The 25,825-nt window shown below is 38.7% G+C and overlaps 1 protein-coding gene across 19 annotated transcripts in view; it reads right to left on the bottom strand.

Annotated features, from left to right (window-relative positions):
• The window catches only part of LOC147367073 (GTP-binding nuclear protein Ran-like), a 462,878-nt gene that overhangs the window by 87,901 nt on the left and 349,152 nt on the right, over positions 1–25,825 (bottom strand). For all 19 annotated transcript variants that reach the window (XM_086415645.1, XM_086415646.1, XM_086415644.1 and 16 more), the window contains 2 exons: positions 7,185–7,269; positions 3,824–3,870 (listed from right to left, as the gene is read on the bottom strand). In XM_086415645.1, coding sequence (XP_086271771.1) covers positions 3,824–3,870; positions 7,185–7,269 — 132 coding nt within the window. The remainder of the gene's footprint in view (positions 1–3,823; positions 3,871–7,184; positions 7,270–25,825) is intronic.

Raw genomic sequence — 25,825 nt, 5'->3', positions numbered from 1 at the left:
CACATTAATTATATGTGTTGTCCTCCTTCATTTACAACTATTTACTATGCATTTAAATGTCTCTCTGGGCATCACAACTTATAGCTTAGGAAAATTTTTATTAAATACAGTGCTTCTGTAAAATGAGGAGTTCCAAAGCCCCCCTCAAAAATCACAAGTACTCTTAAGAAATTAGGAAGAGAGGCCTTTCTAAAATGCACATTTCTTCAAAGCAACTCCCTCCAGACAATTCTCCAGCAGCTGCTCCTATGCTTCCTTGTCAAGTCCAAACCCCAGGCTGAGACAGCACCAGTCCCTTCCTGATGGGGCTCTCATCCGCCTTCTAACCCTCCAATCACTCTGAGGATGGAGCTGTTTCCTCTCCCAGGCTATGGTCTCTTCCTGCCTGGGGTCCCCACTCTCCTTCCAGTGTCAGCTCATTACAGGTCCCGACTGCACGCTCCTTTCTCACCTCTCATGGCAAGGATCATACGGTTGGTGACTCAGGCATCTGTCTCCTGCACTAGATATCCAATAAAACTTAAATGATGAATTGGATTTTACTTAGCTAATCTCCATGTAACTATGGTGAAGACAGTTTCCAACAGAGGCAGGGCAGTGTAGTGAACAAGAACCTGGGCTTTAAAAGGAAATCAGTCCACAATTTAAGGTGATTTTTATGAAAATGCTTCTCTGTGCCTCAGGTTCCTACTATGTAAAATGGGGAGAAATGGCCTAAATGACAGTCTCATAGACTGGCTGACCCAAGTTGTAGACTTTGGACTCTGGACATGGATTTTTCCCACTTGCCTAGTTTTCTGCTACCCAAGACTACCTTTCCACCTGATTCTCATCTACAGGCTTGTCCTACCTCACACTCTCTTTCCCCACATCCCAGCCCCAGACAGCAACTAGGCCCCCTACCACTCTGGAGCAAAGTTCCATTCACAGCAACACTATACTTCTAAATTACCTTTCCCCCCCCACAAGGAAAGCAATCAACACTCCGTCTAAAGAAAGAAGTGGCCTAGATTTAAGTTCTACCTCAGCTTCTATGTAAGTTATTTAGCAACTACTTAAGTACCAACTATAGGCATGCCTCGGAGATATGGAGGGTTGGGTTCCAGAGTGCCACAATCATGCAAATGTCAAATAAAGTTAGTCACATGGTTTTTTGGTTTCCCAGTGCATGTAAAAGTTAAGTTTACACTACATGTAGTCTCTTTGGCCTATTAAGTGTATAATAGCATTAATAACATCTCTTTGGTCTATTAAGTGTGTAATGCATTTTTTATGTCTAAAAAAAGTATGTATCTTAGTTTAAAAAAATACTTTATTGTTAATAAATGCTAACCATCATCTGAGCCTTCAGCAAGCCATAATATTTTTGCTGGTGAAGGGTCTTGCCACGATGTCTATGGCTGCTGATTGTTGCTGAAGTTTGGGGTGGCTCTGACATTGTTTTTATTTTGACCACACTCTATGGCTTGTAGGACCTCAGTTCCCTGATCAGGGACTGAACCCAGGACACAGCAATGAAAGCACCAAATTCTAACCACTAGACCACCAGGGAACTCCAGGCAATTTCTTAAAATAAGACAACCATGAAGTTTGGCTGCCTCAATTGACTCTTGCTTTCACAAACAGATTTCTCTGTAGCAGGCAATGTTATTTGATAGCATTTTACCTGTGATAGAATTCCTTTCAAAATTGGAGTCAATCTTCTCAACCCTGCCACTGCTTTATCAAATAAGTTTATGGAATATTCTAAATTCTTTGCTGTCATTTCAAGAATCTTCATAGCATCTTAACCAGGAGTAGATTCCATCTCAAGAAACTACTCTCTTTGCTCATCCACTAGAAGCAACTCCTCATCCATTAGTTTTATCATGAGACTGCAGCAATTCAGCCCCATCTTCAGGCTCCACTTCTAATTCTCACTGTCTTGCTATTTCCAGGACATTTGTAGTTCCTTCCTCCACTGAAGTCTTGAAGCCTGCAGTCATCCATGTGGATTGGAATCAACTTCTTCCAAACTCCTGTTAATGTTGATATTTGGACCCCTTCCATGAATCACAAGTGTTCTTAATGGCTTCTAGAATGGTAAATCCTTTCCAGAAAGTTTTCAATTTCCTTTGTCTACATCCATCAGAAGAATCACTATCTATGGCAGCTATGGCCTTACAAAATGTATTTCTTAAATAATGAGACTTGAAGGTCAAAATGACTCCTTGATCCATTGGCTAAAGAATGAATGCTGTGTTGGCAGGCATGAAAACATTAATCTCGGTATATTTCCATCAGAACTATTGAGTGACCAGGTGCATTGTCAATGAGTGGTAATATTTTGAAAGGAACCTTGTTTTCTGAGCAGTAAGTCTTTAAGAGTTGGGCTTAACGTATTCAGTAAACCATAATGTCAATAGTGTTAGTCGCTTAGTCATGTCAGACTCTTTGCAACCCCATGGACTGTAGCTTACCAGACTGTCTGTCCATGGAATTTTCCAGGCAAGAATACTAGAGCAGTTAGCCATTCCCTTCTCCAGGGGATCTTCCTGACCTAGATATTCCCAATCCAGGGATCAAAGCCAGGTCTCCCACACTGAGGGCAGATTCTTTACCATCTGAGTCACCAGGAAAGCCTAATGTCAATAGATGTGCTATCATCCAGGCTTTGTTGTTCTGTTTATAGAACAAAACCAGAGTAAATTGAGCATAATTCTTAAAGGCGCTGGGATTTTCAGAAAGGTAAATGAATACTGGCTTCAATTTCCTCTGAAGCTTTGAAGCCAGGAATTGACTTCTCCTCTCTAGCTATCAAAGTCCTGGATATCATCTTCTTCCAAGAGAAGGCTGTTTTGTGTAAATTAGCAATGTGTTGTTTACTGTAGCCACCTTAACTATCTCAGTTAGATCTTCTGGATAATTTGCTGGAGCTTCTGCATCAGCACTTTCTGCTTCATCCTGTAATTATTTTTTTCCCACTAGAGGATAATTGCTTTATAATGTTATGCTGTTTTCAGCCATATATCAACATGAATCAGCCACAGGTATACATATGCATACATACATCCTGTGCTTTTATGTTGTGGAGAAAGTTTCTTTCCTTAAACCTCATGAATCAACCTCTGTTAGCTTCAGAACTTTTCTTCTGAAGCTTCCTCACCTTTCTCAGCCTTTCATAAAATTGAAGGGAGTTACAGTCTTGCTCTGGATTAGATTTTGGCTTAAGGGAATATTGTGGCTTGTCTGACCTTCTATCCAGACCTTATCAGCAACAATACTATTTTATTTTCTCATAATTCACATGTTCACTATAGAAGCAATTTTAATTCCCTGCAAGAACTTTTCCTTTGCATTCATAACTTGGCTTAAATGTTTGGTGCAGGAGGCCCAGCTTTCAGCCTATTTCAGTTTTTGACATGCATTCCTCACTAAGCATAATGATTTCTAGCTTTAGATTTAAAGTGAGAGACATGTGACTCTTCATTTTACCTGAATGCTTAAAGGCCGTCATAGGGTTATTAACAGGCCTAATTTCAATATTGTTGTGTCTCAGGAAATAGGGAGGCCTGAGGAGAGGGAGAGAGACAGGCAATGATGGCCAGTTGGTGGAGCAGTCAGAACACACACAACATTTATCAATTAAGTTCATTGTCACAAATGGACATGGTTCATGGTACCTCAAAACAGCTACAACAATGACAGAGATCATGGATCACAGGTCACCATAACCAACACAATAATAATAGAAAGTGTGAAAATAGTGAAAGAACTAGCGAAATGTGACACAGGGACACAAAGCAAGCAAATGCTACTGGGAAAATGGTATCAACAGACTTACTTGACCCAGGGTTGCCACAATCTTCAGTTTGTAGAAAATGCAGTTATCTGTGAAGCAAATACAATAAAATGCAATAAAATTATGTACTCCTGTTTATTTACTCAGGATGCAGGTGAGTAAAAGTCACCTCACAAAGTGCAAATGATTCCAACTGAGTCTGGGGCAGGTCTTGAACCTGTCTGAGGCTGTTTCTTTAACATGGAGACAATAACCTCCCCCCCTACTAATAGGCCTATGATGAGGATAATAAGAGAAAACAGGGATATATTATAAACTGTAAAATGCTATGCAAATCAGGATTATAAAATGTTTATCCCTTCCCAACTGTTTTCCAATTTGAAGTCCATATGAACCTAGCAGTGAACATTGCTTAGCTAAATGATCTTTCCTCTACAGTTTCTATCTCTGGAGCAGGCAGTATTCCCCATAAGTTCAGATCTTCCTGCTTGACAGGCTAATGTGCTGCTGCCATCCCCCTGATATTAGTCTAATTCTGATTTGAGGCTACAGAAGTGACAAGTGAAGCTATTTTAGAGGTGCCTGGGGTCGTAAAACATTTTGAAAATTATTTTGCTGTCGAAGTCACGTCAGAATAGATCTGCATGAAGATTCTGTGGTTCTGAACTGAACGTGAGGTGCCTTTCTGCTTATGCTCTGGAGAGAGCTGGCATGATGAACAGTGCCATCATCAGTCACTTTGCTGAAAACCAGAGAGGCCCACACTGGGCCCACAAAGCCAGGGCCCTGGGGATTTGCTCAGCAGCTCTGAGGAAGCTTTGGAACCAAGAGTGCCTAGAGGATCCAGGAATAGGACATAAAACGTCTCTTGCTACCAAACGACACACTTTTTTAAGTGTCAGAAATGAATGTCTTTTTTCAACAGGAGAGATCCAGCAGCATCAAGGGGTGTTATCCATCTTGTACTTTCTCAAAGAATGACTGAGAAAACTTGTAAAAATCAGAATTGAAATTCTGTAGCTATTTATTCTTTTCTCTCTGTGCATTAAGCTGAGCTTTCCTCTTTAAATAATGATAGTAATAAGTCCAATGAATATGGGAGGACATTGACCAAAAAAAAAGATAACTAACCATAGCTTTGAACTATGAGCTTTCAAATAGAGGAAGCCAGGAGGTATCATAGAGGTGTGTCACTTATGACCATAGATGGGAGAAGAGCATACAGAGAAAGCAGAATGTGGGGCCAGAGTCTGTACTACAAACCTCAAGCCCATGAAGTTAACAACTTCTTTTTCATCTATGTGTCTTTACAGGGTAGGAGATGTATATATACAAAAGATAAGCTCCACCTCCAAAGTACCAAAACAACTGAAAAGACAAAGGTAATTTCTAAATATTATCTTCTAAGCCTCACAAACCAGGGTGTGACATCCTGCAGGGTTAGAGCCCTATGTTATCCACTTCTGTATCCATCACATCACGTGGTCTCTATTCACAGAACATCATCCACAGGTGCATGTGGAATGAATGAACAGATAACTATGAGGGAAATAGAAAAAAAGAGGAAGGAAATGAAGTTAATACAAATGAACAAAGAAAAGACAAATTGCATAGAGAATAATTAGCACATAAAATTCATGGATAACAATGAGAAAATATGATAGCTTGTTCAGCTTAAGTTGTTTGGCCGATAAAAAGCAACACGGTGAGTCAAGTGCTTCGTCAAAGGAAGAGAAAATTACTGCAACTTGTTCTTCTTCCTGTACTTTGTCTATCTTCCTTCCCACTGTAGACCCTCTCTGGACACAAAGAAACGGAAACAAAAGTACCTTTCAGATAAAAATTCCTCTTGCATTTGATTAAGTTATCTCAATGGCCTGATTCCTGCAGCCTTCTTTAAACCCACAATTCTAGAACACAGGGGCTGAGATTATTCTGCCTATTGCCATCACTTAGTTCTATGCACAAAGGTCATTCAAACACAGCGCCACCATCACAGAAGTCTGCCCCACTAATGCACTAGAAGGATTCAAAGTGGTGTATCAGATTCAGCAGCTTTCAGACAAAGAATATTATTTTTAATGCACTGTGGAAAAATAAGCATCAATGGTGCTTTTGACCTTAATTATTTGTGATAATAACTAGCTGAATAGAACCACATGGTCCTCAGAGCTGAAAGAGCATATTTCCACAAACCTCCATCAAGTAACTATTATTGATGATTCTAAACTTTTTCAATAAATATTTCAGAATATGGCAGAACCATGGTGTCAGTAGGAGACACACTCAGAATGTCCTCATGCATAGGGGCTATTATTTTCCTAGTTATATAAATGAAAGAGGTTTTATCCCCTTCTCAGTAGCCTGATCTATTTATGTCACAAACCTCCACTCAAAGATTTAATAGCTAAGAAACTGTTACTCCATGTCTTCTCTCAAACACATGAACAATTCTTGCCCTCCATTTACCTCGTGTATATCAGACTATATCTGCCCACATCTTCAAAAGATTTATATCTAGGCCCTAGGGAAAATCTGCATAGGAACAAGGATGGGTCTAGATCTGGTATAGACTAGAAACTCTTAAGTTTCAATAAGTATGCTGCTGCTGCTAGGTCACTTCAGTCATGTCTGACTCTATGAGACCCCATAGACGGCAGCCCACCAGGCTCCCCTGTCCCTGGGATTCTCCAGGCAACTGCAGTGGGTTGCCATTTCCTTCTCCAATGCATGAAAGTGAAAAGTGAAAGTGAAGTTGCTCAGTCGTGTCTGACCCTCAGTGACCCCATGGACTGCAGCCTTCCAGGCTCCTCCACCCATGGGATTTTCCAGGCAAGAGTACTGGAGTGGGGTGCCATTATAGATGAACTTTAAAATAGGGCCAGCCCTTCTTGTATAACTCATCTGACCAGTTGGGCTTACCACTGGGTTTCCAAAACTCAAATTTACAATCACAATAAACATCTGTCAAGTTGCTTATAGATGAAATCAGACAACTATTTTATAAAAGTAACAATACGGTAACAATAACAATAACAATACCTATTTTACCTGTAACTTGTGGGTATCTTCAGGCTCTTCAGTGATGAAAATAAATACAACAGAATTCAAACTAGAAACTATTTCCAGAAGACAAAGGCTTAGGTCAAATGTATTTTATCTCTGATGGATCCAGAATCCTTAAAAACAAATGCTGGATATTTTGTACACTTCCATTTAGCCATGCCATGCTTCAGTAAATAGCAAGTGCTCTATAATCCTTACTGACCATTAGTGCATAAAGAATGAAAAGTTCTAGCCAGGCTTTTCAGGAAAATTGAGAAATGAAGCCAAGTTACAAAAGGAGAGCTACTGAATCACACAGATTGGCTCTCTCACAGTTCTGCACTTCACTCCTACAGACCTGATTCAGATGAAATTATCTCTGGCCGGGCAACTGCTCTTGCCTTCAAACAGCTTCCAGGAGAATGAACCAAAATATGCTTCATCTACAAAACAATTAAGTAGATACATAATCAGATTGACATCAAACCTCTTACCAGCCAGCCTGAATGCTAGAAGATAAAGATGCATTCAAAGTTGCACAACATTCTGGACCTAAAATTCTATGATACTAAATAATACTCAAAGCACAGAGAAAAATGTAAACGTGTATTTGGATTCTGTGCAGAATGTTGATAAACCAGCATTGTTCATGAATCTGACAAAAAATGAACACGTACTACAAATACAAAATGAAGTTGAAACTGAAAAAGGGAAGACACAGGATTCCAAAAGAAAAAAGTTACCCCAAGAGTGCAAGACACTTTGTGGGGCTAACAACTTTGAAGTTGTAAGCAAATTAAAAGAACAACGAGCCCAGATACGATAGGGAGTCAATATGTTCTAGGAGGGTTTTCTTTGAGAAGAAAGTATTGCTTATGCAAAAAATGAGATTGGATAATTTTGGTAACATAGTATAAAAAGTCACTTTTATTTCAACAACCACTGGGCAAAAAAATGCAATAAGATAATAAATTCATTTATTAAAAGTCAACAAAAAAAGCAAAGACAGAAGAAAGAAGAGCTATCCAAAAAAGCCATTGTTTAAATATGAATCATGTTAAAAATGAAGCAAAACTGTAATAAAAGCAAATCCATTTGACTTTGACATTAGAAACATTCTTCCTCAAATGGCAATAATGTTATAATGTTGGACATAAAAAGAAGGAAATGCAATCCAACACCTTTATTTGAATTTGCGGTGAATAATATGTACATAGCCATAAAAACAAATAATATTTATTGGTTTTCAGCCTTCAGTAAAAGCTAAAGACCAAGCTCATAATAATTATGGTTTCAGAAAGGAAGGTAAATGTTTCACCATGACTATGTAAAATTAAAAGAAGAGCTGCCAGAAACTGGGAAGTGAAAGAGCAAAAGAGGTAATAGAAGGAAGAGCAGAAATATAAGTACGTGTATATATATAAATATATATATATACATACACACACGGATATATATATGAAATTAATCACAGGAAGGACTAAAAAAGAGCAGTGTATAAAAGCAGTTGGTTTGGGAGAGTGAAAATGAGGTTGAGGAATAATAAGGAGAAAAAATTCTGTTTTTCATTTCAAACTCACCTCTGCTTACAAAAACTAAACAATACATATATCAAAAAATCATGTTGTACACCTTAAATGGGAAATTCCCTGGTGGCCTAGTATGAACTTGAGCAAACTCCAGGAGACGGTGAGGGATAGGGAGGCCTGGGGTCCATGGGGTCTCTAAGAGTCGGACATGACTGGGTGACTGAACAACAATAACACCTTAAACAGGTGCAATTTATCAATTATACTTCAATAAAGCTGGAAAAATAAATGAACAAATATACATTGCATATTTCTTTTAAATAAATGATTTAAATAACATAATTAACATGGAAAGAAAAAGCATAGCATGACCTCAAATATATGTTTATGTTGGGTGTACATATGCTTAAGAAAAAGTCCCAAAAGATATATGCCAACTCATTCATGTCTATACATCTAGAAAATGGATTACTTGTGATTTGTCACTCCCTTCTTTACATCTTTAAAGACTGACTCTTCTTTTTTTTTACAATGAGCACATATCTTAAAAATAGAAAAAAAATTTTACTCTCAAAAATTAAATTTTAAAACTGTTCTTAATCTTATTATTAGTAAATAATAAAATACAAATATACTGCTTCTAGATTTTTAAATATTTTTAATATTTGAATATATTATTTAAGTGGAATCATTATACTATATATTAACCTTTTACATAAATGGGATTATACAGAACATAACATTTCTAAAACTATTCACCATACATTTGTTTACAACACATTCATGCCTCCATGTATCACAAACTAGCCAGAATGCTATTTTGCCCAACATGTCTGCTTTACCCAAAGGAGAAAATACTGAAGCCAAGAACCATGTTTTAATAATCCTGTAACCCCAATTTCTTGCACATCAAAGACACGTAGTGTGAATCGATCAATCTGAGAAAATGTTCACTATACTTTCCTGCTGTGTGCATAGTTACCAAACATTTCCCTTCACAAACACTGCGTTTGTGCACACAACAAAAGAAGCAGGGCAGCTATTTAACAACACAAGTCCCTGATGTTGTTTCCTCTTCCCTTTCTGACCACCTGGACAGCTAAAAGGGCTTTCCTTTCCTGCTTGATCATTCCACCTTTGCTAAAAGGTAACTTTCCAGCAGAAGGGCTTCTGTGGGTGTTAAAGGAGGCTCCAGCAGAGAGAACAGCCCTTCCCAACAAAGATCTCTGAGATTGTAGGAGAGTCTCTTTCCAAGAAGAGGTCCCCTTCCTTTCTGCTGTCAGGGCTCCATTGTTTGAGATTCACTCTACAATGTTCCTCGTTTCCACAATGAGGTAACAGATCAGACCCCCAATTTTAGTGAATGCTCACTCCCCAAATGCCTGCCCTCCTGACAGCAGCAGAGCAGACAGGCACTGTACTAGGCTCCCCTGAGTGACAATTACATCAGAAGAAAAGAGCTCAGAGGAGATAGGAAAGAAAAGAACGTAGGGAAGAAACAATGTCAGACTTCATAGTTTCTTCTACAGTAATCTGTCAAATGACTCCAAAACTGTACCAACTTTCCTATTGAAATCAAAAACACTTCATGGTTCTTTGGTTATAAAGCAAATTAGGACTAAATTTCCTATCCAGTTCTCAAGACTACTCAGAAAAGAATATGGGACATTTTAAAAATATTATAAAAAACTGCCTATTTTAACTCTGGTTTCAGGAACTGCACTTGAGGCAATGATAATTTTAAAGATGGTTAAAATATTTGTAAGTCAACATTTTACTGAAATGCAAACTTGGAGATCAATGCACAACCTACCAGATAAGGAAGAAAATGCTACCAGCATTTCAGAAGCTACCCTTTTATGACCCTGTCCAGCCAAAGGTAAATACCATGCTGAAAATTTATCACTATAGATCAGTTTTGCTTGTTTTTGAAAATTATGTAAATAAAATAATGTAGAAAAGTACTCTGTAAATAGTAGCTATCACTGCATCATGAGTATGAAAACATTTTGCTAAATCAGGAAGAAATAAGGACTTACTCCCTCACCCCAAGTAAACTCTAAACAAACTTTATGAGTAATGATCGAACCTACATTCATCCACCTTGAAGATGGAAAAATGGGACTCAAAGAGAAGTGATGTAACAAACAAAGATCACATCCTCAGCTGAGTAAGTTACCAAATTGTGGAGTGGATCTAGATGTTCTCACTCCAAAACAGATACGATTTTCTCTATATCACATGGCCAGATGAATAAGTATGACATTACACTTCAAAAAATCATCACCCCACTTATGGTTCAAAAAATTTAGGATACTGAGTTGAGCAAATATTGGGTTGTCTTTCTTTGGAATGCATTATCTTTTGGTGGCATCACAAGGCAAGATCTTGACTGGCATGTGTGGAAACCTGCATACAGGTATAGGTAACCTTTATATTATAATAAGAGTTTTGAGTCATTGGGCTATAAACAAGAAATTACTTTATTTCTTATCGTCACTCTTTCCAAGTTCAGAGTTTTCCCTTCCCAGTGCTTAAGGACATCGAAGCAGATCAATAGTTTTCTAGGTACTTATAAAAACCCAGGAAAGCCTGCCGTGTTGCAGTTCATGGGGTCGCAAAGAGTTGGACACGACTGACTGAACAACAATAATAAAAAACCAGTCTAGTTAATATTTAATCTCATATTTAATTCAAAACTAACTACTTCTTATATCACAGACTAGATCGGAGGTTCAAGGACCCTGATCTGCTTTTATATTCTTTTATATTCTTCCTTCTCCACCATGTCCCTGAATTGCAGAATGGGAAAATGTGGTGTACTTCTGGTAACTTCTTTCCCTTCTTTCCCCTTGATCTCAATCCTTAAGGTTGAGTCCTAGGAGGAGAAATAAAGGAGGCAAAAATAGTCTTATGAAATGGGTCACCTGTCAGCAATGAGGAGGCATCGCTGGTCTCCCTCTGATGCAGTCTGATTCTATGAAATGATGATGGCCCATGCCAATCTAGTAGCATATGCCAGGGTTCTCAACAGCAACACTATTTCAATTTTGACTTGGATACTTCTTTGTTGTATAGCCTGCCCTGTACATTGTTGGATGTTTAGCAGCATCTTTGGCCTCTACCCATTAGATACAATAGTGCTTCCTCTCAATTGTTACAACTAAAATTTCTAATTGTATCCTGGAGGACCAATTTACTCTTGTTGAGAATCATTAACAAAGATAGTATGTGTATGATTTAAGAAGCCCAACCAATGATGCTTACTTTCAAATCCTTCCCTGGGTTGTGTTATCCACTAGCTTGCCTAGATGTCACCTGGGCAGTCCAAGGATATCTGGTGTATCCTTTAACCTCTATAGTCTTTTATGTGTAGCCATGCTAACAGTTGTGGTTCTCTTTTGATCTTTCCCAAACACATGAAAGTTAAGTAAAAATGCAGTCTGTAAAAATGCAGGCTTTAAAAATTCCAAAAAACAAGGCAACTTCCTCTGTATTCATGTGTGCTTAGTCGCTCAGTCAACTCTTTGTGACCCCATGAACTATAGCCTGCCAGGCTCCTCTGCCCATGAGGAGTCTCCAGACAAGAATACTGGAGTGGGTTGCCATGCTGTTGTCCTTTCCCCATTGCTCACTTTTGCCCATTTGCACACTAAAGCCCGATACCTATGTCATACAGACTATGACCGTATTTAGATATAAGGTATATAAAGAGACAAATTAAGTTAAAATGAGGTCATTAGGGTGGGCCCTGATCTAGTGAGACTGGTGTCCTTGTAAGAAGAGGAAATTTGGAAATAGGTACAGTACAGAGAAAAGGCCATGTGAAGACACAGGAAGAAGACAGCCATCTACAGGTCAGTAAGAGAGACCTCAGAAGAAATACACCCTGCCAATGCTTAATCTCAACTTTCAGCCTCTAGAAACTATGAGACAATAAATTTCCACTGTGTAAGCCACCCAATCTGCAGTGCTCTGTTAGGACAGCGCTAGGGAACTAATACACACAGTCTTATTCTTATAACTTGGGCTGAATGAGAAGGGCAGGTGGCTTCTTATTAAGTTCTGGAGAGGTTTCTAGCCCAGTGTTGGGTGTCTCCATTTAAATAAAGGATACTTGGACCCTCTTCAACACTGAGCCATATTACCAATTCTGGAGAAACAGAAAAAAATCCCACTCACTAACATGTTACATATGCATCTATTTGGATTTTAATAGCACCCAAAAAGAAAGCCAGACTTTCAACACTACAAAGAGAAAAATAGCTCCTCTGTTGTCCTCTGCTGTCATACATCTCACCTATGTGAACCTGGGTGAAGGTTCTATGATGCTGTGACATGTCTGCCCGGTGATTTCATGGATGATTTACCAGAAACATGGCCAACTTGTGGAACTATCTGTTTGCATTGCTGGCTGGGAAATTGTTTTCCAACACTGATCAAGGTCTGGATGGCATCCTTCTAAGCCAACATAAATCACTAGCTGAGTGCTCTTAACAATTCTAGGACAAGAAATGATCTTGGCAATCACCTAACCTAAGCCCTCATCTGATGTTTCAATGACTTCTTTTCACCTATGACCAGGTTAGCCTATAGACAAAGCAGAATGCTTAAGCAATATAATTATGCTAGGATTTCATATGCATAAGCCCTATCTGGAGGGTAAGTGAAGCCATATGCATATTCATACCTAAAGTCCTATTTTTTAAACAAGCTGGTCTTCAAGTTTCCCGGCTGAAAAGGAAAACACTGTTGACATTCCTAGTCACTTCCCTCAGCATTTTGCTGGCCCATGCTTCATCACATGACTGGGATCAGTGAGGTGTAAATAGAACATAGAGTAAAAAGAGGACACCACAAAAATCTGGTTGATCAATCTTAGCCTGGAACAAATACTTAACTGGATATTTTAACTTGGGCAAGTTCACTGGCAAGTTGATTTTCAGTTTCTTCATCTTAAAACAAGGAGATAAAAGTAGACTCATAAGTGTTGCTTTAAGTTTTAAAATTCCTCAAATCTCACTATATGTAGATGGAGAATATACTCTCCATCCTATCCTTTCCTGCTCATATAATGTTGACTGCATCCTTCTGAGAAATTTCTTTATATTACCTAAGTCTCTACAACGATCTTACACAGACCTTTCCTCTCCAGGTGATCCTTTGAAATATCCTTGAAGTTGCAGCCAACTGTCACAGGGTCTGCAAGGGGGTCGGGTAGTATGTTAGTTTTCTCCCACTATAACAAACTGCCACAAACACAATCACTAAAAACAACACAAATGTATTATCTCACAGTGTACAGGTCAGAAGTATAAGCTAGCTCAACTGCTTTTTCTCATCAAGGTTTCACAAGGCCAAAATCAAGACATTGGCTAGTTTACACCCTTACTGACAATGCAAAGATTGTTTTTCCCTTGTAACTTAATACATAGGTTCTAGGAATTAAGGCATGGACATTTGGGGGAGCCACGATTCTCCTGATGGGATGAGAATGAAAAGGAGATTGGAGGCACAGAAACAACTTTCTCCATAGTACTGATCTGCCTAGGGTTTTTCTTTTCTTTAATTCAACCAGACACTTAAAATATTAACTCACATATAATGTGCATTATTACATGCATGGTACTTTACTTGTATTTAAATGTATTAACTCATTTAATCCTCATAAAGTTGTATGCAGTAAATCCTATTGTTATCCCCATCTGACCCTGGAGGCAACTGAGGCTCAAATTTTAAATACCTTGTCCACACAGTTTATTAAGTAGAAGAGCTGCGATTTAAGCCCAGTTTCTGTGACTCCCAGAATTATACCCCTTGACATTTTATAGCTGAGAAGTCAGAGGCTTACAGAACTCTTTTAGCTTCCCCAACGACACGTAGATGGTTAATGAAAGTGTCCAAAATGAAATCAGATACTTACAAGTCTGTGTATCTGGCTCTCCTGGGCCCACATCTGCCTGATGCCCTGCAGTCAGAGTTGATCTAACCATACATGTGTCCTTACTTCACTAGCTTTTATTAGTCTTTTTTCCACATCTCTGAAAGTACACGTTCTTTCATGGCCAAAGCAGCTTTTAAAATATTGGCAGATTTTTTAATACTATAAATGCTATACTTCATAATGCTTAAATATAAATTCAATAGAACTAGGATTTGGAACTTAGACCCCCATAATCAACTTCCAACACAGTAGGTAGGAAAGAGGGTAGCTATCTGGGCCAAAAGGAAGTGGAAGAAGGATAGCTCACCAGGAACTGTGTATGAATGACTAGAGTCTGTAATATCCACTCTCTGTTTTATCTGTTTCTTGTTCAAGCATGTAAATATGCAGGCAGCCCTAAAACTGCTATAGCCCACTGTATAACTGGTAATACACCATAATAAAGATTTATTCATGCTGGATATTAATATAGAGAACAATTAATAGCTCTTTTCATAATTCATTGATGGGGTATTTTGAAACTTTACTGAAGTTTCTTCCAAGTATGGATGTTGAGATCATGGTCAATTCTGTGAAGAATACGATTTCAGACAAATTTAGAAAGCTCAGGAAGTTACTGTGTAAGACTCACTTATTCAATATCTTTAAAGAATAAAATATTGCATAAATTAAGAGTTCACAATTAATATTTGACATAAATTATTTGTGATTATTCTCATATAGTTAATAAGTCAAAAATTATCTTTACATAGATTTTCTCATATAATCACCCAAAGCAGTTCTTTTGAGATAGGTGTTATTATGTCCAACATACACATGAAACTAGGGTCTAGAAAGTGATAAATAGCTTATCCCAAATCAGACAATGGAAGAGGCAGAATCCAGAATTCCAAACCACATCTCTCTGATGCTAGAGCCCACACCCTTAGTAATTTCACTGATGCTTAATCAATATCTTCTTTAAAGCCAACATTTTTAAACAAGTTTCAAATTATTTTTTAATCTCAAATTCCTATCTTTTGAAGCAATGGCTCTCAAACATAATTTAACAATTGTAGCAATATATCTAAAGGTGCAGATAACAGTCTTCTGTTTACTTCCAGGTTTGGGACCACTTTCTAGTAGAGATTGCTAAAAATTTGACCACTTCGTAAAATGGAATGCTTCTGCATATTAAAGACTTTAAATACTTCTATTTTTTAATAGCTTAATGTTCATACCCTTCTTTGCACTCAGTCACCCAGTCATGTCTGGACTCTTTGCAGTCGCATGGACTGCCAGCCAGGCTCCTCTGTCTATGGAATTTTCTGGGCGACAATACTGGAGCGGATTGCCATTTCCTACTCAAAGGGATCTTCCCTCTTGCATCTCCTGAGTTGGCAGATGGGTTCTTTGTCACTAGCGCCACCTGGGAAACCCATCCTTTTTTATCTAATCTTTTCAAAATGTCTTGTCATATTCTTTTTAATTTGCTAAACAGAACTAAGATTCACTTCAACCAAACATGCCAGGAGGTCAGACGGAGAAATTTAATGAAGAAATATGGTTTAGCCAAACTTTAACTGCTCCAAAAAATAAGGTGTGACAAACTATTAATTATAAAATGCTGATATCATTGCTCTGTTATATCTAGCATGAAGGCATTGGGATAAAGTTAAATAGTATACTTCACATTAGCTATGTTAGCAGGAACTAAGAGATCTGTCCAAAGTCTAATTACCTGAGACATTCTGTTTATTCATATTTATATACAAATGTGTATGTGTTCTGATTTTATAATAGATTCTGCTTAGCAAAGATTTCTCTTTCAATTTACCACTAAAATACCTTTTTAAAGTGGAAAAATATAAAGATCTCGTGAGTGCATCAAAATTAAAATGGAGCCTTAGACTACTAGCAGAATCTTAGAAGACAGTTCACTTATTAATAGCAATGAATGGAAAATTTCCGATGGTAGCTGACCTAGACTAGTAGAAGTAAAGTTGACTTGCAGAAGTGGAGAAGGCTTTATTTCTTCCCCATAGTCTATCTGGTTTAGAATCCCAAAACCCAGATACACCAGGATATGAATGGATTGGTGTCAGTCTGCTCAAATGATGGGCTTTGAGGCTAGTGTACTGTTATTCCTTCCCCATCATCAGCAAAAGTCTCTGCTGTAGCCATTCAGTATTTGTTATTCCTCTAAAACAAGACAGAAGTTAAGGGAAGATCAGAAGGTTAGGCCCAAAGAAGGGAAGAAGAGATCCCAGCATGAAGGGCTGGGTCAGACAGAGCACAAGTGAAGACAACAAAATCTAAGGCTTGCTGGAGAAAGGGGAGGAGATGAGATGGAAGATCTGGTAATGGACTAGACAGCTTTTAACCATAAGTAACCAGAAAGCTATGGAAGTTCTCCAAGACTACATCCAGGGGTAGAAAAAGAAACTCTGACAATGCATTAATGAGCAAGACACAAATCCATCATATGTATCTATCCACTAAACTGACACTTTTCGATTAACTGGGTTTTCCTTTCAAGAATGAAAAAAATGTTGCCTCCCATTGACCTTCTTGGAAGAGGAAGAGATACAGTGGAATAAAGTTGTGGCCTCATGAAAAAGGAGTACAAGAAAAAAAGCTAACCCAGGAAACAAAGTTTATAGCAACTGCTTCAAAATTAACTTTAAAATTCAGTATTCAATAAATAATATGATTAAGGAATTGGATAAGTTTGGCAACATAGTAAAGAAATGAATACATCAAGGCAATTAGAAATTCTAGGTAATACAGAGTACACTTAAGAAAGTTACAGTATACATATGCTGCAATCAAAAACACGAGACACAGTTTTCAACAACTAATGCTGCTGCTGCTGCTGCTAAGTCACTTCCTTCGTGTCCGACTCTTCGCGACCCCGTGGACTGCAGCCCACCAGGCTCTTCCATCCCTGGGATTCTCCAGGCAAGAACACTGGAGTGGGTTGCCATTTCCTTCTCCAGTGCAGGAAAGTGAAAAGTGAAAGGGAAGTCGCTCAGTCATGTCTGACTCTTAGTGACCCCATGGACTGCAGCCCACCAGGCTCCTCCATCCATGGGATTTTTCAGGCAAGAGTACTGGAGTGGGTTGCCAGTGCCTTCTCCATGAGCAATTAATAGTAGATAAGAATTCATTTGACCTTCTGAGGAATTTTCTCCTTCAAGCAACACTGTTTCAGCGGCATAGGGTGTCATCTCTTTCTCTAGGAATGGAATTGTGCTAACTGGTTCCAAACTGCAAAATATTTACATAATCATAATATTGGAAATCCTATTTAGTGGTTTTCAATGTGCAGAATTAACCTAGAGAGAAATTACAGAAGACTTAATTATAGACAGACATTGTAAAACCTGACAATGGAAAAGCAATGGCTTAACTGACAGAATTAGAGATATGTGGTAGAGAATGGAGGGGCTGAAATATTTTGGTCTTAAGAAGTGGGGGATTATTGTGTCAATTATAGCTCCGTAAAGCTTGAAAAAAGTGGAAGATTCAAAGGAATTCTAAATGTAGTGTATTAAAAGACAAAATAAATTACTTTACAACAGTACCTCATAAAATAATATAAAATGTAATTAAGAAAACAATATATAAATTGAAAAACACAGAATAGTATCAAAAATTGGAAGAAGACAGAAAACATAGGGGGAGATGGTATAAATAAGAAAAATCCCTCATCTGTGGCATGTAGTCAATGGTTAGTGCATTAAAGCTTTACTTCAGTCTAGAGTTTTTATCTCATCTTAGAAATATGCAATAAGCATTATTAAGTTGGAAATTTAAGTTGCTTTTAGCATGTCACAGCTCTAAATAATGCTGTGATGAAAATCTTTGGACTTAAGTATGTGTATCATTTTTATTATTTCTTCAGGATTTTTTTTTTAGAAATTATCAGACTAAAGGAATATGACCCTCATGGTCATATTACCAACTGAGAAATAATTATATTTATACCTGGATATGGCTACTATGGAAAGACTAAAGACAATTTTTTATGCTTTTTAAACTTTTTTTTTTTAATTTTGAGGTATTTGACTCACATGCGGCTGTAGGAAATAACAGAGAGATTTCCCACATTCTTTACCCAGTTTCCCTCAGTTGTAATACATTGCAAAACTACAGGACACTATAAAAACCAATCAACACTGATACAATTTACTGACATTCACTTTTAGTTGCGCTCCTGCATGTGTGTGTCTGTGTGTGTGTGTGTATGTATACTCAGTCTCATGCAATTTTATCACAGATGTAGGTTCAGGGAACCACCACCACTGTTAAGACACAGAACGTTCTACCACCACAAGGATTCCTCGTGTTACTCTTTATATAATTACACTCACCTCCCTCTTTCCTTCCTTTTACCTAACTCCTGACAACCACTAATTTGTTCCCTGTTGCTATCATGATGCCATCCCTGGTGGCTCAATCGGTAAAGAATCTGCCCACAATGTGAGAGACCCAAGTTTGATCCCTGGTTTGGGAAGATTCCCTGGAGGAGGAAATGGCAACCCACTCTAGTATTCTTGCCTGGAGAATCCCAAGATAGAGGAGCTTGGAGGGCTACAGTCCATAGAGTTGCAAAGAGTTGGACATGACTGAAGCAACTTAGCATGCACACAAGCATTGCTATCATGTTGCCATGTCAAAAATGTTATATAAATACAATCATATAGTATTTAACCTCTCGGGACTGACTTTTTACACTCAGCATAATTCCCATGGAGATCTATCCAAGTTGTTGCATCAACTGTTTTCCCCTTATCCCTGAATAATATTCCATGACACAGTTATAAATCAGTTTATTTAACCACTAACCCATTAACTAAGAGCCGATACAAAACACTTATTAGAGTGTTTGAACTTGTTCACTTTGTGAAAAAAGATTTGTCAACCTACATAAAGACATTTACTTTGGCCAAGTAAAAGAAGTTCAAAAGAATGGAAGAAAGTTCAAAAGAATGAAAGGAGTTAGAAACTGTTAAAGCATTTGTTGAATGTTTATCATTTAGTTTCCAAAGTAACCCTAGACTTGATATTACACCCATTATACTATTAATAAAAGCAAGGCTCACAAAGTTTAAATGAATTCCCACAGCTACTAACTAGTTGACCTATGACTGAAATCCATGTTTTTCCCACCTTAAATCTATTCCATCTGGCCTTCATTACACCACACTGACTATGACGTCACAGGAAGACACCAACAGGACACCTTGGATAAGAGACATTATCCATCTTGGATGAGTAGTGAAGTCAACACAAGTGAGCTGGGAGAACAAAAATTCAATTGCCTTTCTGCCCGGTTATCTTGACCACTGTGATTTTTCTGTCCCCAGATTCTTTTGCTTAACCTCCTTGAAACCCAGATTATATGCCCAAAGTTATCCTACTCCTAAAAAGGCAAAAAATACAAATCAAAAAAAAAAGAAAAAGACTTAACCAGAATACAATGAATAAAGATGTTAGAATCAAAGGGGGTTATTGTGGCAAAAATGGTAGACCAAAGAAATCTCTGCTAACTCCTGCTCCTGGAAGGAATTAAGTACTTGAGGATAAAATAGTCACCCTTCTATTCCTCCCACGTGCTGCCATGGTAGTGCTCCATAATTTTTTTGTCACAAGCATCCAGATAAATCACTAAAACTACTACCTCTCCCATCAAGTTGATTTCAAATGACACCAGAGCACTGAGGTGGGGTCGCAGGACTGTCTGTCTACTAGCTTCTTCTGTGTGGCCATGCCACCACCCACCCTCGGAGGAGACTGCATCTTGCTTACTAGACAGAGATAAATTCCTCGCTGGCATGCTCATCAGACACTAAGCCAGACCCATCTCTTTCCCCCTCTCATTTCCTCCCTCACCCCAGTTATTTATAGAGATCACAGGTGAATCAGGGGAAATTATTACAGAGCAATGACTGCTGAAAGGCTGGAAGCTAAGGAAGATGGATTATCATGGCTCTGACATGATTTGTATGGATTTCCAAAATTAAGCTGTTCGCTTTAGAGTGACCACCTTCCTCCCGCCCTGGGCTTCACAGCTGCCCTGGTGATAACCTTCATCTGCACTTGTGAGCCCAGAAAGCTGAGCACGTTTCCCATTACCTTTCAAGCGAGTGTGTAGGGTTCTTCTGGCCCCTTAGTAATAGCAGGGCTGTGAGTGAACAGAGTGATAAACACCTACTGTGAGGGATGTAGCATGAACAGATCTCATCACCTGCCATTAGCTCCCAATGAATAATGCAACACATTCTCCGTGGCAGGTGTCAGGGGTGGGAGGGAGACTTGCTCCCGTGAATGCTCTGGTGAGCATTTCAGCACAGAGTAAGATATGAGAGCAACAGATACATGTGACAAAATTACACAAGCTATTGTGTCTTAAAAGAAAGGGAACTTTTTACTTTCACAAATACCTGACAGGTTTTCTTTCTTTCTTTCTCTACCCTTACAGTTAGGGTAGGGTAATGCTGCCTTTTCTTAAATTTTTACCATTCTAATATGGACCCCTTGCAAAGGGATAGTTTCTCTTTGATTGCATTGCTCAGATAATAGCACATTTTTCTGTCAGTTTCAATACTTTCTATGCTTTGTATATCTTGGTCTTGATTTGCATAGGTGAACCTCTATTGAATTTTTATTAAACTTTATAGGTTTGTGTTAAATAGACATATCAAATATGAGCAAATGCAATCATTTCTGCATACATATACCCCCATGTGCATACACACACACACACACACACACACACACACACGCACATTAAAAGTGGTAATTTTTGGCCCAAGAAATGGATAGCTAACAGGTTTGTTGCCTTTGAGAATCTGTCCAAAGGGAATAATATAACATCAGACCAGCAGAATCTAAGACAAAAATGGGATCCATTATCGGTTAATCACAGCACACAAATTCATCTATCTGAGAGCCACAAATTGAGGTAATTTGTAGCCTCAGATCCCAACATAGGGAAAACTTCTGACTAAATTTGGTCAACTTTGCTCAAGACTAGCACAGTTTCAAAGCATCAGAAATGGTTTTGCCCTTTTCAGCCAGCTGTCATATAGCTTCCAATATGACCAGACATGAGAATTAAATTCTAGGACTAATTAGCCATGACTCTTACCCCTACATTTCACATTTTCTGAGGCCAAAATGCCAAATCTTCTTGTTGTATTGACCTTCACCATTTTAAGTGAGAAGGAACATTTTTTTAAAGTCCTCTGGGTAATATTTCGTAGAGAATTTTTAAATGTGGTACATACCCCTACCACTAAAACAGTCACTGAAGAACACATAGCAACAGACTTTCGCCTACACCTAATTCTGTATCTGCCCTTGTCAAGGGAGCAAATGAAGCCCCAGACTTCCCCTGCCACCACCATGGTAACGAAGGGGAAAGGTCTGGGACAAGCCGCAGCACCACGGGAAATTAAAGCAAACCTTGCCTTTGACTCTGATAGCTGTTTTTCTCTTCAGAGTAGAGGAGAACAGTGCCACTTTTAGGCATCATATAAAGTTATAAATCTAAGATTTTCATATTAACTCCCCTCTCTAACTTATTTTGGGTGTTGACACATAATCAAAAAACTATTTCTTGGGGTGAAAGAGTTACCACTTAAACATTTAGGGAAAACAAATAATAAATCACCTAGTAATCTCCTGAAAGTGGGGTTTCAAATACAGAAATTCTAAATTCTATACGGATTTCATGAAGGAAAGTAACAACAAAAATTAAGGTTTTGGTGTGTAAAGTAATATATTATACTATAAGACTTCAAAGACTATAGAAAAATAAAGATAACAAAATAAAAATTATCCTGTGTTCATTCACCTGTTGATATTTTAGTGCATATCATTTTGAATTTATATATATATATATATATATGTATGTGTGTGTGTACACACAGAGTCTTTTAAAAATAATTATACTATGAAAAATACTTTCATCATATCTCTCTTAATTCACTGTGGAATATCTTTCCTTTTCAATAATTATGAGTATGCACAATCTTTGAATTCAGTTTATTTAAATTAAAAAATGAAAATAGTTCACTCACTTCTACCACCACCAGCCCCTTAACTCTGGCAACACCAATCTGTTCTCTGTACCTATAAGCTTGGTTTCTAATTTTTTTTTTTCACATATAAGAGATCATATAGCATTTACCTTTCTCTCTAATGCTCACTGTATGTCATTCTGGCCATTATTTTTCAGAATCAACACCTTGAAAAGGGTGATTACACTTAGTTGACACAAATGGAGCTGATCCAGAGAAATGGGTACATATAGTCAACAGCTAGGGACATCTTTCTTTTACCTGGTTAACCCAAGAAACTGGGATCCATATGCTGCCTTCAGCTGCCCAGTAATATCTAGGTTAGTCTCGACCTCCATACCTCCCAGGCCCTTGTAAGAAAATATATCAGAATCCACTGATTCATTTGACAGTATCTTCGAAGCACATAAGATGCGCCAGGAATGCAGCTAAGTGCTGGGGCTGATCATGTCCCTGCCCAAAGGAGGATTACATTCCAGTAGGGAAAACAGGCAGTAAATAATTAACCAAATAACAAACAACTATGTAAGCATTGTGATCATCACTATAAAGGCAATAAAAATGAATTGCTAATGAAAAACCAGGAAAGGGGTCTACAGTAGTGAAATCTATCAGAGAAGACCATGTAGGAGTGGACACTTGACCAGACAGTAAGGAAGATACACAACAGACTGGTTCCAAATAGGAAAAGGAGTACATTAAGGCTGTATATTGTCACCGTGCTTATTTAACTTATGCAGAGTACATCATGAGAAACGCTGGGCTGGAAGAAGCACAAGCTGGAATCAAGATTGCTGGGAGAAATATCAATAACCTCAGATATGCAGATGACACCACCCTTATGGCAGAAAGTAAAGAGGAATTAAAAAGCCTCTTGATGAAAGTGAAAGAGGAGAGTGAAAAAGTTGGCTTAAAGCTCAACATTCAGAAAACGAAGATCATGGCATCTGGTCCCATCACTTCATGGGAAATAGATGGGGAAACAGTGGAAACAGTATCAGACTTTATTTTTCTGGGCTCCAAAATCATTGCAGATGGTGATTGCAGCCATGAAATTAAAAGATGCTTACTCCTTGGAAGGAAAGTTATGACCAACCTAGACAGCATATTAAAAAGCAGAGACATTACTTTGCCAACAAAGGTCCGTCTAGTCAAGGCTATGGTTTTTCCAGTGGTCATGTATGGATGTGAGAGTTGGACTGTGAAGAAAGCTGAGCGCCAAAGATTGATGCTTTTGAACTGTGGTGTTGGAGAAGACTCTTGAGAGTCCCTTGGACTGCAAGGACATCCAACCAGTCCATCCTAAAGGAGACCAGTCCTGGGTGTTCATTGGAAGGACTGATGCTAAAGCTGAAACTCCAATACTTTGGCCACCTGATGTGAAGAGCTGACTCACTGGAAAAGACCTTGATGCTGGGAGGGATTGGGGGCAGGAGGAGAAGGGGACGACAGAGGATGAGATGGCTGGATGGCATCACCGAATTGATGGACATTCATTTGGGTGAACTCTGGGAGTTGGTGATGGACAGGAATGCCTGGTGTGCTGCGATTTATGGGGTTGGACAAGACTGAGCGACTGAACTGAACTGAAGGAAGATAAGCTGTGCAAGTCCAGCTTCTCCAAGAAGCAGAAGCCAAGATAGGGTTAAAGGTTCAAAGAATATTAACAGCCCCTAGAAGCTGGAAAGGTAAGGAAATGAATTCTCCTCTAGGGCCCCAGAGAGGAACTCAACCTTGCTGACACTTTGATGTTAGCCTCAGTTCAGTTCAACTTCCCTGGTCACTCAGATGGTAAAGCATCTGCCTACAATGCCGGAGACTGGGGTTCAATGCCTGGGTTGGGAAGATCTCCTGGAAAAGGAAATGGCAACCCACTCCAGCTTTCTTGCCTGCAAAATCCCATGGACGGAGGAGCCTGGTATACTACAGTCCATGGGGTCACAAAGAGTCGGACAGGACTGAGTGACTTCACTTTCAGTTCAGTTCAGTTGCTTAGTCATGTCCAACTCTTTGAGACCCCCATGGACTGCAGCATGCCAGGCCTCCCTGTCCGTCACCAACTCCAAGAGCTTGCTCAAATTCATGTCCATCAAGTCGATGATGCCATCCAACCATCTCAAACTCTGTCATCTCCTTCTTCTCCTGCCTTCAATCTTTCCCAGCATCAGGGTTTTTTCCAATGAGTCAGTTCTTCACATCAGGTGGCCAGAGTATTGGAGTTTCAGCTTCAACATCAGTTCTTCCATTGAACACCCAGGACTGACCTCCTTTATGATGGACTGGTTGGATCTCAAGAGTCTTCTCCAACACCACATTTCAAAAGCATCAATTCTTTGGTGCTCAGCTTTCTTTATAGTCCAAATCTCACATCCATATATGACTACTGGAAAAACCAGCCTACTGAGACACATTTCAGACTTTTGACCTAGGAAACTATAGGATATTAAATTTGTATCATTTAAGCCCAGTAAGTTTGTGGTAACTTGTCACAGCTATTATGGAAATATATACCACACACAAGGTATGGAGAGACCTCTCCAAATAGACACAAAGTAGAAAGATATTTGTGTCTCATATTAATGCTTACCAAAGGATGACCTCAGCCTAAAAGGATTTTAATAACTGGATTGATAGCATAACCTGTTCTGTGAATTACCATTGACTCATTTCACTAGTTACTCCTGTCACTCCCAATGGGCTCATGAGCAAAGTAGCCATGACAGTAGTAATGGAGGTTATGAAAGGGTTCAGCAATATGGATATCCACCTACAAAATTAATGGTTAGGTCTACATACCCTAAGAAAGTATGTACTATAAGGCTCAAAATTTGGAAAGATAACCATTTGATAAGTCTGCTGCTGCTGCTGCTAAGTCACTACAGTCATTCCAACTCCGTGCGACCCCATAGATGGCAGCCCACTAGGCTCCTCTGTCCCTGGGATTCTCCAGGCAAGAACACTGGAGTGGGTTGCCATTTCCTTCTCCAGTGCATGAAAGTGAAAATGAAGTCGCTCAGTCGTGCCCAACTCTTAGCGACCCCACGGACTGCAGCCTACCAGGCTCCTCCATCCATGGGATTTTCCAGGCAAGAGTACTGGAGTGGGTTGCCATTGCCTTCTCCTCCATCCATTATCAAATAATCCCTTTGACTAGTTTCTTTACTGATTCACTAAATAGATATGTAGGAGTTTTTTTTTTTTTTTTTTAAGCATTAGATAATAAAAAGAACTTTGGTACACTGAAAACATATTTTAAGACTGTTCTTTATGTACAATAATTATCCTGAACTCTAAAGCAGACTGTGGTATTGGAGAAGACTCTTGAGAGTCTCTTGGACTGCAAGGAGATCCAACCAGTCCATCCTAAAGGAAATCAGTCCTGAATATTCATTGGAAGGACTGATGCTGAAGCTGAAACTCCAATACTTTGGCCACCTGATGTGAAGAACTGACTCAT

Source organism: Bos grunniens, chromosome 8 (genome assembly GCF_055505025.1).
Source record: "Bos grunniens cultivar Pamir isolate PY7600 chromosome 8, Bosgru_T2T1.0, whole genome shotgun sequence".
Classification (NCBI taxonomy): Eukaryota; Metazoa; Chordata; class Mammalia; order Artiodactyla; family Bovidae; genus Bos; species Bos grunniens.
This window is presented reverse-complemented; position numbering and strand designations above follow the sequence as displayed.